General features: G+C 41.3%; 2 protein-coding genes across 3 annotated transcripts in view; one reads left to right on the top strand and one right to left on the bottom strand.

The window, feature by feature from the left end:
- si:dkey-219e21.4 (zinc-binding protein A33) overlaps positions 1-4,465 on the top strand; it is a 32,022-nt gene extending 27,557 nt beyond the window's left edge. Inside the window, exon 6 of the mRNA XM_063043348.1 lies at positions 1,534-4,465. Within this exon, the coding sequence (XP_062899418.1) occupies positions 1,534-2,126 (593 nt within the window). The 3' untranslated portion in view covers positions 2,127-4,465. The remainder of the gene's footprint in view (positions 1-1,533) is intronic.
- zcchc4 (zinc finger, CCHC domain containing 4) overlaps positions 1-17,704 on the bottom strand; it is a 108,236-nt gene that overhangs the window by 81,489 nt on the left and 9,043 nt on the right. For both annotated transcript variants that reach the window (XM_063043345.1, XM_063043346.1), the window contains 3 exons: positions 17,096-17,178; positions 8,775-9,050; positions 4,492-4,572 (listed from right to left, as the gene is read on the bottom strand). In XM_063043345.1, the coding sequence (XP_062899415.1) occupies positions 4,492-4,572; positions 8,775-9,050; positions 17,096-17,178 (440 nt within the window). The remainder of the gene's footprint in view (positions 1-4,491; positions 4,573-8,774; positions 9,051-17,095; positions 17,179-17,704) is intronic.

Genomic DNA, 17,704 nt, shown 5'->3' on the forward strand with positions numbered 1-17,704 from the left:
CTTCAGTCAGTCCTGACGAAGGGTCCCGGCCTGAAACGTCGACTGTACCTCTTCCTAGAGATGCTGCCTGACCTGCTGCATTCACCAGCAACTTTGATGTGTTTTGCCTGAGGATAGGACAGTTGGTATACATATTGATGCATTGTGTAGTGAGACTATGAGGAAGGCAGGCAGAAGGTAGGGCAAAATTGCATTCAGTGGGATGAGTTGACTTGTATATTGGGGCAAAAGCAAAAAGGGTGATCAATACAGGACTAAAGGTGTTTAGAGATAAACAGGTATGATACTGTGGGCATCAATGAGTTGTGGCTGAAAGTAGATCATAGTTGGAGCTTAACATCCAAAGATACATCTTGTATTAAAAGGTACGCAGGTACGCAGAGGGAGTGGGATGGATCTTTTGGTAAAAAATGAAATCAAATTCTTAGAAAGAGGTGACATAGGATCAGAAGATGTAGAATCCTTGTGGGTAGAGTTAAGAAACTGCAAAGGGAAAAAGACCCTGATGAGAGTTATATACAGGCCTCCGAATAGTAGTCAGGATGAGAAATATAAATTACAACAGATTTTTTAAAAAGGCACGTGAAAGGCAATCTTATGGTAGTCATGGGGGATTTCAATATGCAGGTAGATTGGAACAATCAGGGTCGTGCTGGATCCCAAGAGAGGGAATATGTAGAGTGCCTACAATATGGCTTTTCAGAGCAGTTTGTAGTTGAGCCCACGAAGGGAAAGGCTAATCCAGATTGAGTGTTGTGTAATGAACCAGATTTTATCTGGAAACTTAAAGTTAAGGAACTCTTTGGAGGGAATGATCATAATATAAGAGAATTCACCCTGCAGTTTGAAAGGGAGACGATAAAGTCAGATGTATCAGTAGTACAGTGGAGTAAAGGGAATTACAGAAGCATGAGAGGAGTGAGCTAAAGTTGATTGGAAGGGAACACGAGCACGGAAGAAGGCAGAACAGCAATGGCTGGAGTTTCTGGGGCAATTTGGAAGGCGCAGGATAGATACATCCCAAAGATGAAGTATTCTAAAGGGAGTACAATGGAGATGTGGATGACAAGGAAGTCAAAAACAGTATAAAAGCAAAAGAAAGGGTATATAATATTGCAAAAACAAGTACCAAGTTAGAGAATTAGAACGCTTTAAAAGCCAACAAAAGGCAACCTAAAAAATGAGGAGCTAAAAGATGAAATATGAAGGGAAGCGAACCAATAATATAAAAGAGGATACCAAAAGTTCTTCCAGAAATTTAAAGCACAAATGAGAGGCAAGGATGGATATCGGACCACTGGAATATGAAGCTGAAGAGGTAGTAATGGGGGACAAAAAGTATTTTGTGTCACTGTTCACTGTGGAAGACACTAACAGTACGCCAGAAATTCGAGAGTGTCAAGGGCAGAATGAGTGTAGTTGCTATTATTAAGAACAGGGTACTTAGGAAGCTGAAAAGCATGAATGTCACTAAGTTTCCTGGTACTAGATTTACTGATAATGCCAACTCTAACTTTTTCCCTCTTTCTCCAGAATACTCACCAATTATCTTTGATGTTGCATCAGCCCATAAGAATGTGCTTGTTTCAAAGGATCAAACTAGCATATGTGTGACTAGTGAAGCACAGAGTGTTCCTGAGAGCCCTTTGCGATTTGACAAGGTCTACAATATTTTGGCAGCCAAAGGACTAATGAGAGGGAAGCACTACTGGGAGGTGCAAGTCAATTCTTCCACTCAGTGGTCTGTTGGAATTGCATACGGATCTATAGAAAGGAAAGGGAAACACAAATCCACAAAACTTGGAAGAAACAGACAGTCTTGGTGTATTGAGCTAAAGGCCAACCAGCTACTAGCATGGCATAATGACAGAAACATCAACTGCAGCATGAAGCCCTTTAAACTGGATAAAATCGGGGTGTACATCGACTACGAGAAAGGACTTGCTGCATTTTACAATGTCGTTAGCATGAAGCTAATACAAGAATTCTCCAGCGTAACATCAAGTCTTTTTGACAGAATGCATCATCATTTCACTGAGCCTATCTACCCTGCTTTCTGTCTCTTTCCAACAACTATGATTCCTATACACTCAGATAAACTGAAGATATGCAAACCTGACACTTAGAAAGCAGCCATAACAAAGCACATTAATCTGAACTTCAAAGGCGTGCTGTAGTACACAAGGCTCTGATTTTGAGTTACAACAAGCAGTGAAAGGAGTCCAAGAGCTCCCAAGCATAATGAAGAAAAAGGCAACACACTAACTCACCCCAGACCATTCACTCTTAAATTTCTGGTACACAGTATTATTTATAGAAGTAAACTATTTGAACAAGAAAATAGTTCAGTAAATATGGGAAATAATATACAGATCCATTACTTACAACATATCGAAGCAGGTGATCCTCCAAAAAATATACATAATATAGGGTGCTTAAATTTTCAGGGTTGGAGAAGAGCTACAGAGTATTAATGTGATTTTGAACCATTTAAACCGTAGACATACAGATCAGTCATTATTCCAATGGAAAAATCAGTATTACAATGACCACCTATAGAGAGAAGGCAGTAAAAACATTTCTACGCAGTGAAACTCAAGTTCAAATGGAACCATGCAGGCAACCAATACCAGTTTTCTGTGAGGCAACACCTCTTCCAGCAAAATTATACTATTATTATTCTTCAGACAGGAGGTTGTAGAGAGAGCCATAGTTTAGTCATATCATGCACATAAAAAGACATCTTATACTAGAAGCCCTAGATGAAGAGTTTTCCATGTTGCAAGTCGAGTATGTCTCAACAGCATGAAGGGGAGATGGGTGTTAAACAGGGTGTTTCAAAGAGCAGGGCCCCAAGGGATGTCTACCTGTGTCTTTGTGTGAGTGTATACTCTTGCAAGACAATGGACACAAAGGTTCACCTATCAAGAAAACAAGTATTGAAATCCTATTGTCAGCATAAAGCCACACTGGAGTCAGACTTTAAATGAATAAATTCTTTTCACCATTTTAAGGAGATCAAAAAAATCTTTTCAGTCTTGTAGCAAATATACAAAATTTGTGCTGTTGCACCCAAGTTGCCAGTTAAAATATTCAGCTCTTATAACATTCACAGTTTTTCTGAAACCTCCAGTCTTGATCACTATTACTTCTCACTGTATAGAACAGTAATACATCATTAATCTAGACAGAAATGGAGTTCGTTGGATAGGATTTTGGAATCTCAACTCATTTGCCTTCTATTTTAGATTTTAAGTGTTTTTATATATTTGTAATAGGTAATCCGTGTCATGAAAACTTGATATAGCTTATGAAGATACACAAATATGCTCCTTGCAAACCAGTGTTGAAAACATGCATGGATATTGTTCTAATTGATCAGAATTGCTCAGCACATTTTAAAAGCTATTATGTTTCACTTTCTCTCTCCAATAAATTGTGCAGATAAAACAATTAAGACTTTAGCGTCAATATATTTTAAGAAATGGGAAGAGGTATATATTATTTGCAGATTTTATATATCAAACATAACAAAAGACAATAACTGTAATATTTGTTGTAATACATTCTTTATCTTAACCTCTAAACTCTTAAGGCACAGACCTTATCAACTCCAGTCTTCCTCAGAGAAAAACTATCCCCATCCTATGCCAGTAATTACCTAGTCCAGGTGCAGAGGGCCAACCATATGGGAATGAAGCATCCTGGATTCTAACAGTGTAGGCCAGAGAAGAGTGTGGTACCTGACAGCATGGTGAGGAAGCTCTACCCCCCCCCCCGCCCACCGACAGCTTCAAACAGAGTGAGAGACTGGTTGCTAACAGGAAAAGGTAGGCACGAATGGGTCTTTCAGTCATTGGCAAGATAAAATGAGTGGTATATCATGGAGATCAATTGTGGGGCATCAGAATTTACAATCTATAAGTGAGCAAAGGTATGGTTGCTAAATTTGCTATTCACGTAAGTTTACATTTGAAGGTACCCTGTGAAGAGGACCTAGGACGGCAAAGGGAACTAGACAGGTTAAGTGACTGAGCAAAGATCTGCCTTAGTGGAAAAATTTTTTTAAAGTATGCAATATAAAAGATGAGAGATACCGAATCGCTAAAACATAGAGGGATCAGGGTATCCTAGTGCATGATTTAAAGACTACTAATATCCAGTACAGCAACTAATTAAGAAAGTTAACAGAATTTTTTTGTTATTTTCTGGGGGCATTTGAATAAAAATGGTTAGGCATAGAGCATTGGACAGATGTTTCAAGTATTGTGTACTGTTCTGGCCTCCATTTTTAAAAGCTATTGAAGTTGCAATGCAAATAATTTTCTAATTCACTACTTAAAATGTTAGTGCTTTATAACACCTTAAAAGGTCAATTAAAGCTCTTATTAAATTGATTAATCTATGGTGCAATTCATCTTTTTTATAATTACTCAACAGCAGTACTCTAAATATTTCGTCAAACAGAAACTGAAAAGAAAATAAGCTTACCTGAAATCAATATCCAGCAACTGACTCTTTATATCTGGATGGTTCTTTTCAATTTGGCGCAACTTTATCAGCTCATGAAGCCTGAAAATAATTGCAAAGAACCACCAATGACTTTACTGAGCATGGGATACTAAATACCTTTAACAAATAAATGGGTACAAATGAATTCCTTGAAAAATATAAGAAGTTTAAGAGCAAGTTCAAAGGTGAAATCAGGAGCGCAGAAAAGGGTATGATAGGTACTTGGCAGGCAGTGCTAAAAATAATTTGGGACAGCACGATAGTAGTGATTAACACAACACTTTACAGCACCAGCAACTAGGTTCAAATCCGCCACTGCATCTAGTCCCTGTGACCACATGGATTTCTTCCAGGTGCTCCAGTTTCCTCCCTCATTCCAAAGGCATTCGAGTTATTAGGGTAATTGGTCACATAGGTGTAATTGGGTAGTGCTGGTTCATTGAGCCAGAAGGGCTTGTACTGCGCTGTACTTCTAAACAAAATAAAAATAAAACTACCCCAAGAGGTTCTTCAGTTATATTAACAGTAAAAGGGTGATCGTCCTTTTAAAGACTACCCAGCAGCCTATGTGTGGAGCTGAGATATTTAATGTCTATTTCTCCTTGGTGATTACTAAATTGAGTAAGATAGATGGCAAAGAAAGGATAGTAAGGTCCTGGAATATTTTGCATACTTACAGACCTGAAGTGTTTAAGATGGGCTCATCCTCAGGGCCTGACCTAGTGCACCCCTGAAACTTATGGGAGGCCAGGGAAGAAATCATGGAGGTCCTTGTAGGGATATTTACTTCGTCTTAGCCTCTGACGAAGATCCAGAAGACTGCATGCTAATGTTCTTCCATTGTTCAAGAAGGATATCAAAACAGGCCAGGGAACTACAGGCCTTTGAGCCTGACTTCAGTTATCAGGAATTTACTGGAGGGAATTTTGAAGGACAAGACTTGGATAGTGAAGGCCTGCTCAAGAAAAGTCCGCATGGTTTTGTGTGTGGGATGTCATGTATGATGAACCTTCTGGGATTTTTTTTGAACAGGTAACTGAGGGGACAGATGAAGGTTGGGCAATGGATGTTGTCTTTAAGGCCTTTGACAAGATCTCATAAGGTGAATTTAGAACTAGTTCAATGATAGGAAGCAGAGGGTTATTCTCCCACTGGATGCCTATGACTACTTGGGTGCCCATGACTCAGTGTTGGGACCTCTGTTATTCATTATTTACGTAAATTATTTGAATATGACTTATGTGGCACATTTAGCAGATTTGCTGATGATTCTAAATTAGGAGGTTTTGTTAAAAGTTAAGCATGCTTGTTGATAGTGTAGCATTCAAACCAGCATAGGACCTACACAATGAATGGCAGGACACTGACAAGTGTTGTGGAATAGAGGGACCTTCCATTCACTGAAAGTAGCCACACAAGTAAAAAGGATGAAGAAGGCATTTAGCATAATGGCCTTCATCAGTCAGGGAATCAAGTTGAGAAATATGGACATTCTGTTGCAGTTCTACAAGTCACTGGTGAGAACACACTTGTACAATTTTTGTCACCCTGTTATAAGAAAGACACTGTCCAGCTGGAGAGGGTGCAAAAGAGTTTTACGAGGATGCTGCCAGGATTGGAGTGCTTGAGTTACAGAGAGAAGTTAGTCATGATAAATCTTTATTCAGTAGAGCAGAGAATGAGGGGTGACATCACAATAAGTTTATAAAGTCATGAGGTTTATGGGTAAGGTGGACAGTCATAGCCTTTTCTTCAGAGATGGGGAGTCCAAAACTAGAGGGCACAGATACACGATAAGAGGGAAGAGAATTAAGAGACCTGAGAGGCAACTTTTTTTATGCAGAAGGTAGAGAGTACCTAGAATGAGCTGCAAGAGGAAGTGGTCAAGGCAGGTACAATTACAATATTTAAGAGCCTTTTGGATGGGTACATAAGCCAGGGGTTTAGAGAGTTATGGGTCATATGCAGGCGACTGGAATTAGCAGGGAGAATGTTGCAGTCATTATGGACTGCTGGGCTGAGGGACCTGTTTAGTAGCTCTTCCTCCCTTCCTCCCTTACCACCATTCAGGGCCCCAAACAGTCCTTCCAGGTGAGGCATCACTTCACCTGTGAGTCGACTGGGGTGATATACTGCGTCCGGTGCTCCCGATGTGGCCTTTTTATATTGGTGAGACCCGACGCAGACTGGGAGACCGCTTTGCTGAACATCTACGCTCTGTCCGCCAGAGAAAGCAGGATCTCCCAGTGACCACACATTTTAATTCCACATCCCATTCCCATTCTGACATGTCTATCCACGGCCTCCTCTACTGTAAAGATGAAGCCACACTCAGGTTGGAGGAACAACACCTTATATTCCGTATGGGTAGCCTCCAACCTGATGGCATGAACATTGACTTCTCTAACTTCCGCTAGGCCCCACCTCCCCCTCGTACCCCATCTGTTACTCTTTTTTATGCACACATTCTTTCTCTCACTCTCCTTTTTCTCCCTCTGTCCCTCTGAATATACCTCTTGCCCATCCTCTGGGTCACCCCCCCCCGTCTTTCTTCCCGGACCTCCTGTCCCATGATCCTCTTGTATCCCCTTCTGCCTATCACTTGTCCAGCTCTCGGCTCTATCCCTCCCCCTCCTGTCTTCTCCTATCATTTTGCATCTCCCCCTCCCCCTCCAGCTTTCAAATCCCTTACTCACTCTTCCTTCAGTTAGTCCTGACGAAGGGTCTCGGCCTGAAACGTCGACTGCGCCTCTTCCTATAGATGCTGCCTGGCCTGCTGCGTTCACCAGCAACTTTGATGTGTGTTGCTTGAATTTCCAGCATCTGCAGAATTCCTGTTGTTTGTGTTTAGTAGCTCTATTACTCTGTGACTTGTGACAGCTGATAAATAGCTGATAAAGATGTATATTTGTATATGTATCAAATAATGTATTCATGTTTGTAATTTTTACCTCCCGGTAAAAATCCTTAAAAGGGGGGAAGTGTGACGAGAATACACATAAAATTAAGATGTTTGCTGGCCTGGGTTAGCATCAGTGACATCAGCAAGTGGTCTGCCACCTGCCCTCAGGGGAAGGAGAGATAAGGAACAATGGAGCAGCGTCTGGAGATGTGTAATGAAGGGACGTGGGAGAAAGAGAGCTGTCTGGAGTGGCTCCCCCTTTGAACCCTGAACTGTTTGAAGTGATGGACAGGCGATACCCCAGCAGGGGGATAAAAAGGGACAGGTTCGCTAAGACACACACACGCCACCCGAGGTAACGAGACCCTGGAAGCGGTACGCTTCTCATGAGTTGGTGAGAAGTACTGGACAACACACAGGGTGGAAAGGTACAATCAGCGGGAACCCGGTGTGTGTCCGCCCTTGCCTGGGTGCCGGGTTCACTGCAGAGGATCGACCGCATCTGGAAGAGGGGTCACAGTCGGTGACCTCAGGTGACATCACCAAGGACCCGCCCAAAAGCTGCTTGTGAGCCATCTCGCCGGTCTGTGAGTGAAGCAGTGTCTGAATGATCAGTTGTTCCTGTTCTATCTCTCTCTTCCCCCCACGTTGTCCATCGCCAGGGCAACGATTACTGCGAACTGAACTACTAAACTGGACTGAACTTTGAGTCACTTTTAAATTTGGTCATTTACCCCTAGACAACGATAGAGCTTGATTGATGCTGTTATCTTAATTCTGTGCACATGTGTGGTTATCATTGTTGAACTGTTGCATTTATTATCCTTTCGATTACTGTGTTACTTGTTTCTTTAATAAAACTTTCTTAGTTCTAGTACTCCAGACTCCAACTGAGTGATCCATTTCTGCTGGTTTGGCAACCCAGTTACGGGGTACGTAACAGACTATGACTAAATCCACTTAGTGTGACAGCCAATTTTGAATCACACAGAATCAGTAAGACAAATTAAATCACCCGTTTCCTTGTCAGAACTGCTCAGAAATCACAAATAAACCCAGTCATCAAGATATAATCAATACTGGTGATGCATCTTAAAGCACCTCTTGATTAATCATTTCATTGCAAAAATAATTATATCTGGGGAAAATAAAAATAATTTACATTTAAAGTACAACAATATGCCAGAAAAGTGCAAGTTGAATTTCATAATCACTCGCTTCGACTGGGTTAAAGCTTGAACACAGATAACGAATGCCTGTCATCAACACTGAAGAGGTACATTATGTTTAAGTGCAGGAAGATGAAAAAATTGTAGCTACCAAAACTTCATTAACACTGACATTTGACAGACGAACATACCGTGGTGTTCCGACACACAGCACTTTTTTGAATCCCAATGAAACAATTAGATCCAATAAAAACTGGCAAGTGCGATCAGCAAATAGATATTGAGCATTGGTTTTTTTGTTTTCAAGCGGGAGCAGCAAATGGCTGGGTCTCTTCAGCTGATCGAGAGATACATCCCCCAGCCGGTGATGGGACGAGTGTTCATCCCATTCCCCAGGCAGCAAAAGAAGCTGGCAATCTAAACAGAATACCCTTTTTGCCAAGGGTAAAGATACGAACTGTTGATACCTGCAGGAAAAACAAAATAGGTAAACAATATTTCCTAGTTAATAATTCCTTAACAATAAGAACCTACCATCATATTACTAAGATGCAGTAAGATATACAGTAAATTCTGTGTTTAGGTAAGGCAGCTTTCAGGTCAAAAACTAACATAATCAGAAACTGCCATGGAGAATCATTCTACAGCTATTATGTCTTTTACCTCCACTTAAAAATTATACTTCCAAAAATCAACTGAAAAGTGAAGTACAAGATCTTATGGAGACATTACTATTCTGAAACTTAGTAATATACCTCAGTCCAGTTATTAACTTCTACTCTGTTAATTTAGAAACTCCATAGTTAAGGCAAAATGGTTACTGCTATGTAGAACATGAATTACATTGTTGATATGCTACTGAAAAGGCAAGACTAATCTTTTCTGGTGTTTATTTTCCATAGGCTTTTCTCAAAGAATATGTTCACTATGATGCTGGGTATGTTCTTTAATATTCCACTTTTTTAGAGAACCATTTAACAACGGAATTCATTAAACAAGAAAAGAAAAAGCATTATTCATGAGGCAACTGTAGAGATTTACAATATATTTGTTTGTTTAAAGGAGTTGATATTAAATTACTTACTCCGATGTTGAAGGAAAAAACAAACTGATACAATGTTAAAATTAGTTAAACCATACAGGGATAATGTCAGGACACTTTTATACTTACAAAGGGCAATTGAAACCAAGAAATCTCTTCCCCAAGATGCATTTGAGGGTAGATCAATAGAAAACCTTGTTGATACTTTAGTAAGGCACAGTTAAGGCTTAAGAAAGCAATATGGGCGGATGTAGTCAAGATACAAGTTAGCCATTATCTACTTAAATAGTAGCCTGAGAGGCTGAAAGTCTAGCAGCCAGGCTCCAGAGGAATGTCATATAAAAATTTAAATGTATAAAATTCTCCTTGACAAACCCAGTAGAATACAGCAAAGGAAAAGAATGCTAGTAAGAATGCAGTGCTACACTGCACCTCCCAACTACCATCTATAAAAAGGTCAAGACAGTAAAAGGAGTTAGCTGCTGAAATGTAAATCATTCCATGGGCTCACAATTCAACTCCCCACTTCTCCTTGGCCCAATGACTCTGCAGACCCTCTCCCCTATTTATTGCTTAACTTCTGAATCACAAATTATAGCGAGGTAACAACTCAGAGAGGGATTTCAAAGTAAATGTATTATCAAATTACATATACATCACAATAGATTTGTTTTCTTGCAGGTATTCACAGTAAATACAAAATAACACAACAGTATCAATGAAAAACTGCACACAACAAAGATGGACAAACAACTGATGTGCAAAAAGACAACAAGTTGTGCAAATACAAAAAAGGAAAATAAAATAATAATAAATAACTATTGAGAACACAGGTTGTAAAGTCTTGAAACTCTGTAGGTTGTTGAATCAGTTCAGTGTTGGGGTGAGTGAAGTTATCCACTCTCAGGTTCAAGAGCCTGATGGTTGAGGGGTAATAACTGTTCCTGAACCTGGTGGTGTGTATCCTGAGGCTCTTGTACCTCCTTCCTGATGGCAGTAGCGAGAAGAGAGCATGGCCTGGATGGTGTGGGTCCATGATGATTGATTCTGCTTTCCTACAACTACACTCCTTGTAGATGTGCTCAATGGTGGGGAAGGCCTTACCTGTTACTGACTGGGCTGTATTAACTACTTTTTGTAGGCTTTCCCATTAAAGGGCGTAGGTGTTTCCGTACCAGGCCATGATACAATCAGTCAGTACACTCTCTACCATGCATCAATAGGAGTCTGGTTTCCTCCCCCTATAGTCAATAATTAGCTCTTCAATTTTGCTCATGTTGAGTGAGAGGTGGTTGTTGTGGCACCATTCAGCCAGATTTTCAATCTCCCTGCAATATGCTGACTCCCTTTGATCTAACCAACAACAGTGTGTCACCAGCAAACTTAATTATGGCATTGGAGCTGTACTTAGTCTCACTGTCATAAGTATGAAGTGAGTAGAGCAGGCAACTAAGCACACAACCTTGTGGTGCACCTGTGCTGATAGTGCTTGTGATGCCCAACCATTGTGAGGCATGAGTGATGTAATGGTAATCTAGTTAACCCCTCTCCTCTCCAACTGGATTTAAACCTGTAGACTGTGTCAGCACTTTGGGGTGGTGAGGTAGGTTTAATTTAATCTTATTTTCCATCTAGACTTAAATATTTATCCCTTTTCACAAAAGCAAGACTCCAGTTGTTTTCACATCAATCGCAAGAGAGAAGCAATAAATTTAAGCTCCCATTGCACAATTGCTGCCACCTTTGATGGGACAGTGTGGAATTATTTTAAATATATCAACAGATTCAACCGCCACTAGAATGACCTTAACAGCAGTCTACCTGCTATAAACAAACATTTTATCACAAAAATTCATATGGAGATAAATTTTCCACCTGTGAAATATTGAACTTGTCATGTTATTAACATCAAAGTCAGACCAATATATCTTTGCTGCTCAACTTCTCATACCCAACTGAGAACTATCACCAGTTCAAAATGCACAATCATCTAGATTAGGTGACATGCTTCCATCCAAATTATGATACAGGTTTCCCCCGCCATCCAAAGGTACAGCTTTCCTATGAAATGGTTCGTAAGCCGAAATGGCGTAAAGCGAAGAAGCAATTACCATTTATTTATATGGGAAAATTTTGTTAGCGTTCGCAAACCCAAAAATAACCTACCAAATCATGTCAAATAACACATAAAACCTAAAATAACAGTAACATATAGTAAAAGCCGGAAAGATATGATAAATACACAGCCTATATAAAGTAGAAATACTTTTCCACAATCATTACTGAACTGTTCTCCGTAGCGAAAATCTCACGCAAGCGCCGTCGGCAGAAAATCTCACGCAAGCGCTGTTGGCAAAAACACAGCTCAAGCGCTCTCCAGTAACCTTTAACCTATGAAGCTGCCAAATCATACCAAATAACACAAAAATACACAGCCGATATAAAGTAGAAATAATATATTACATAGAAACATAGAAAATAGGTGCAGGAGTAGGCCATTCGGCCCTTCGAGCCTGCACCGCCATGTATTATAATCATGGCTGATCATCCAACTCAGAACCCTGCACCAGCTGTCCCTCCATACCCCCTGATCCCCGTAGCCACAAGGGCCATATCTAACTCCCTCTTAAATATAGCCAATCAACTGGCCTCAACTGCTTCCTGTGGCAAAGAATTCCACAGATTCACCACTCTCTGTGTGAAGAAGTTTTTCCTAATCTCAGTCCTAAAAGGCTTCCCCCTTATCCTCAAACTGTGACCCCTCGTTCTGGACTTCCCCAACATCGGGAACAATCTTCCTGCATCTAGCCTGTCCAATCCCTTTAGGATTTTATACGTTTCAATCAGATCCCCCCTCAATCTTCTAAATTCCAACGAGTACAAGCCCAGTTCATCCAGTCTTTCTTCATATGAAAGTCCTGCCATCCCAGGAATCAATCTGGTGAACCTTCTTTGTACTCCCTCTATGGCAAGGGTGTCTTTCCTCAGATTAGGGGACCAAAACTGCACACAATACTCCAGGTGTGGTCTCACCAAGGCCTTGTACAACTGCAGTAGTACCTCCCTGCTCCTGTACTCGATTCCTCTCGCTATAAATGCCAGCATACCATTCGCTTTTTTCACCGCCTGCTGTACCTGCATGCCCACTTTCAATGACTGGTGTATAATGACACCCAGGTCTCGATGCGCCGAGTGTAGTATCACTTACCGGAATTGGGAAGACAGCGCAGAGCACACTGATGATGGTGTGTTAGGCTGAGTCGTCGCAGGTTGGATGGTGCAGTGGCCCCCACCTTCTGGGCTGCCGACCAATACATTGCCGCGAAGCACGCAAGGGTCCAGCGGTAGCCAGGAGGCACACAGCACATCTTTGAGAAAAAAAAACAAACAAACTTGCTAATTAACTAGGTGCTGCCCGGCACGTAATTGTCGGCCAAGATCAGTGCCAATTTCTGATTGCATCGCCTTTGATCTGGGTCGACAATTACGTGTGGGCAGCACCCAATTAATTAGCATGTTTATTTCAGCTTTTTTCTTAAAGATGTTCTGTGTGCCTCCTGGCTACCGTTGCATTCTTCGCGAATCGGTATCTGTCCATGGCCTGGGATTTGGGGTGGTAGGACACTGGGGTGCCATCTCATCGTCTGTTTCCATTAGAGCAGGCAGCTCATCTTCTCCTATGACTGCCCGCCTCGATGTCAAAGCTCGAGGTTCGTCGTCTGCTGTGGCTGATGTGGAAGGCTTGCTTGACTGCTGAGCCTCGCACATTTTTCTATCCCACAGTTCTTTAATAAGGACTCAAACCATCCTGCAAATATCCCCTAAACCAACGTACCCTTTCAAAATTAATGTCGTACTTTATCATTACTCATTTGGTTTCAATTGTTATCCTTTTTTCTTCCAATTGCATCAGCTCTTCATCTGTCAGTTCTTGGTCACGGGATGCCAAAACCTCTTCATCATCTTCGTCAGCTTCCACAAGCCAAACTCGCTTTGTCCTTACTTTGTTCACCACGATCAAAACGCTTAATTATGTCTAGTTTTACGCTAAGTGTAACACCCTTACGAGCTCTTTTAGGCTTTTCCGATACCATAGAACTCATCTTGCAAACGGCTGCTCACAGGCTCGTGTTAAAGCAATGTTGGCGAGAATCCGGGACAGAGCGGCTGCTCGGGGCGCGCACTGCCTTTTATCGTGCGCTGATTTTTCCGCGCGCTGATTTTTTATCGCGTGCTTTTTTTTTGTAACAGTGAAAACACCTTCTGAAAGCGAAAACAAGGTACTAATGTAGGTCTTTCGTAACAGTGATGTTTTCTAAAGCGAACGTTCGAAAAGCGGGGGACACCTGTACATTGTTTCAGACTGATACAAAATCCTGCAAACACACCCTTCCAGGAAATGTAACACACACAGACCCCTCTCAGAGCAGTCCACTGCATTCACCTAACACACATCAAAGTTGCTGGTGAACGCAGCAGGCCAGGCAGCATCTCTAGGAAGAGGTACAGTTGATGTTTCGGGCCGAGACCCTTCGTCAGGACTAACTGAAAGAAGATCTAGTAAGAGTGTATTGCTTGAATTTCCAGCATCTGCAGAATTCCTCGTGTTTGCATTCACCAGCCACACCCTTCCTCCAACCAAGATTTAAGATTTCTGGACTACCTTTCATTTAAGATCTGGATCTTACCTACTTTCTCCTCGTCCACAAGTCCTCCCCCAAATCCCAATATTCCTTGGTCCTGCTTTATAGGCTTTATTTCTCTCCCTGCCTTTCATTCCTCTTGAAATTTATTGGACATACTGTATATTATCCTCTGCAGACCTCTTTCAACCACTTGTATTTTCTCTCCGCAGTCTGATTCGACTCACTTAAGTTCTTGTTGTGCTCAGGAGTGAGTGCCATTCCTAAAAGTGCTAGGCAAACTCAAAGGTCTTAAGGTGGATAAGTCACCTGAGCCAGATCCCAGAGTCCTGAGAAAGGTTGCTGAAGAGTTAACAGATGCATTGGTCATGATCTTTCAAGAATCACTTGTTTCTGGTATGGTCCCAGAGAACTGGAAGATTGCAAGTGGTAATAAGGTGCCATATATGAGGGTGCTTAACAAGATAAGATCCTATGGTATTACTGGAAAGATACTGGCATAGTTGGAGGAATGGTTGACTGGGAGGAGGCGATGAGTGGAAGTAAAAGGGGCCTTTTCTGGTTGGCTGCCAGTGAGAAGTGGTGTTCCTCAGGGTTCAGTATTGAGGTCGCTACTTTTCACATTGTTTGTCAATGATTTGAATAATGGAATAGATGGCATTGTGCAAAGTTTGCAGATGATACGAAGATAGCTGAAGGGGTATGTAGTGCTGAGGAAGCAATGCAATTACAGCAGGACTTAGACAAACTGGAAGAATGGGCAAAAATGTGGCAGATGGAATAGTGTCCGGAATTGTATCATAATGCATTTTGGTAACAGGAACAATAGTGCCTTTGGAGAGATGGGGAGAAGGTTCAAACATCAGAGGTGCAGAGAGACTTAGGAGTCCTCATGCAAGACTTCCAGGAAGTTAATTTACAGGTTGAGTCTGTGGTAAAACGGCAAATGCAATGTTGGCATTTATTTCAAGGGGAATAGAATATAAAAGCAAGGAGATAATGCTGAGGCTTTATAAGACACCATTCAGGCCACACTTGGAGCACTGTCAACAGTATTAGGCCCCATATATTGTCACTGGAGAGTGCAGAGGAGGTTTACAAGGATGATTCCAGGAATGAAAGGGTTAATATATGAGGAATGAATGGCAGCTTTGAGCCTGTACTCACTGGAATTTAGAAGAATGTGGAGGATCTCATTGAAACCTACCAAATGTCGAAAGGACTAGATAGGGTGGATGTAGAGGGGATATTTCCTATGGTGGGAGTATCCAGAAATAGAGGGCACAGCCTCAAAATTGAGGGGTGACCTTCTAGAACAGAGGTAAGGAGGAATTTTTTAAACCAGAGAGTAGTGAATCTGTGGAATGTTCTGCCACAGACTGCGGTGGAGGCCAAGATGTGGGAATATTTAAGGCTCAAGTTGATCAGTCAGGGCATCAAAGGATATGGAGAAAAGGCAGGTGTTGAGTGGCATCCAGGATCCGCCATGATGGAACGGCAGAGCCGACTTGATGGGGCTGAACGGCCTAATTCAGCTCCTATGTCGTATGACCTTATGATCTCCGCATAGTCTAAACTCACCAATAGAAACACAGGAGATGTACAAATCCAGAATCAGAATCAGGTTTAATAACACTGGCATGTATTGTGAAATTTGTTGTTTTCTGACAGCAGCAAACCACAATACATAATAATAAACTGTAGTATATGAACTGTATTTCCTTTTCTTCTAAATTTCATACTACTCTTAACTTTATTTGGAAGTGGAGAGCTTCAATAATTGTGAAGTGCACTACAGGGAAGTACTGCAACATCATTTTTATTGCAGGGAAACAGACACAGCCTGTTTCATCCCTCATGAATCAACAGAACTGATGCAGAAATTGAATGACCACCCAGACTGAGATATACTCGAGATTTTAGTCCCCCAACAATTTGCAAAATGAAAGGATCTCCTTTCCACATCTGTAACTCTTCCTTCAGAATACCTCTACTTCTTTCTTCTTAAACTCACAACTTGGACAAGATCAGGTTTGAAATCAATTACTACACAAGGAAAGAATGGCCAATCAAGCAGTAACCTCCAAGAGCTCTTCATGTCAGAGTCACTATGCCTATCCCTGAAATCAATAGAGAAGATTGCATCATTTCAATTTTTCATTCCCAGTTTTTCATGGACGAAATACTACATACTTTTAAGGAGAAAAGCAAAGTGATTGGGTAGTACTTGCTAAGCTCCACCATAATTTTTGAGGGAATAAACATACAAATATAATCATAAACACGAGGAACAACACCTTATCTTCCGTCTGGGTAGCCTCCAACCTGATGGCATGAACATTGACTTCCCTAACTTCCGCTAATGCCCCACCTCCCCCTCGTACCCCATCCATTATTTATATACACACATTCTTTCTCTCTCTCTCCTTTTTCTCCCTCTGTCCCTCTGACTATACCCCTTACCCATCCTCTGGGTTTTTCACCTCCTCCCCCTTTTCCTTCTCCCTCGGCCTCCTGTCCCATAATCCTTTCATATCCCTTTTGCCAATCACCTGTCCAGCTCTTAGCTCCATCCCTCCTCCTCCTGTCTTCTTCTATCATTTTGGATCTCCCCGTTCCCCCTCCCACTTTCAAATCTCTTACTAGCTCTTCCTTCCGTTAGTCCTGACGAAGGGTCTCGGCCCAAAACATCGATTGTACCTCTTCCTAGAGATGCTGCCTGCCCTGCTGCATTCACCAGCAACTTTGATGTTGTTGCTGTACAAATATAATCCTTAGATTCTTTATCTGCTAAGAATCCCTTATAATATCATGTAAAATATTTTACCTCTCCTCATACTGCTTATGTGTAAACAGTGGCTGTCGGCTTCGATTAAATTCTTCTCTTGCCAATTGACGAGCTGCTGACACCTGAAAATGACAATCAGATACGAGCATAATTAAATGACATTTGCCCCATGCTCTTTCTTCATATTGCTAAAACTTACTGTTTATATGAATTATCCAGTTTAATTATTAACACTTTATTCCATCACGATTCCTCCCATTATTCTATGCAATAAGTAGCCCTGGTTTAGAAGAATTCGGTCTCATTTTATTCTGGCTCTTTTTCAAATTATCTCACATTTGTGTCCTCGGATTACCAAATCTCTTCCTACTATAAAAAGATTTTCTCTATCTGCATAAAATCATTCTTTATCTTGTACAGCTGCACAATATATCCAAAGGCCATTTAGCCTGTCTCTCTCTACAAATGCCTAAACAACAGCAACATTTATTCTGTCTCTCTTTATTCTTCCCGGCATGATATGAACACATCAAAATGATGTACACTAAATTGAGCTTCCATTTATCTCATTTCACTGCTGTTTTCCTTTGGTCATTGTCTGCCTCAAAACAAAGCAACCTAGGAACTGCAGAGAAGATTCAGCTGCCA

Source organism: Mobula hypostoma, chromosome 3 (genome assembly GCF_963921235.1).
Source record: "Mobula hypostoma chromosome 3, sMobHyp1.1, whole genome shotgun sequence".
Classification (NCBI taxonomy): Eukaryota; Metazoa; Chordata; class Chondrichthyes; order Myliobatiformes; family Myliobatidae; genus Mobula; species Mobula hypostoma.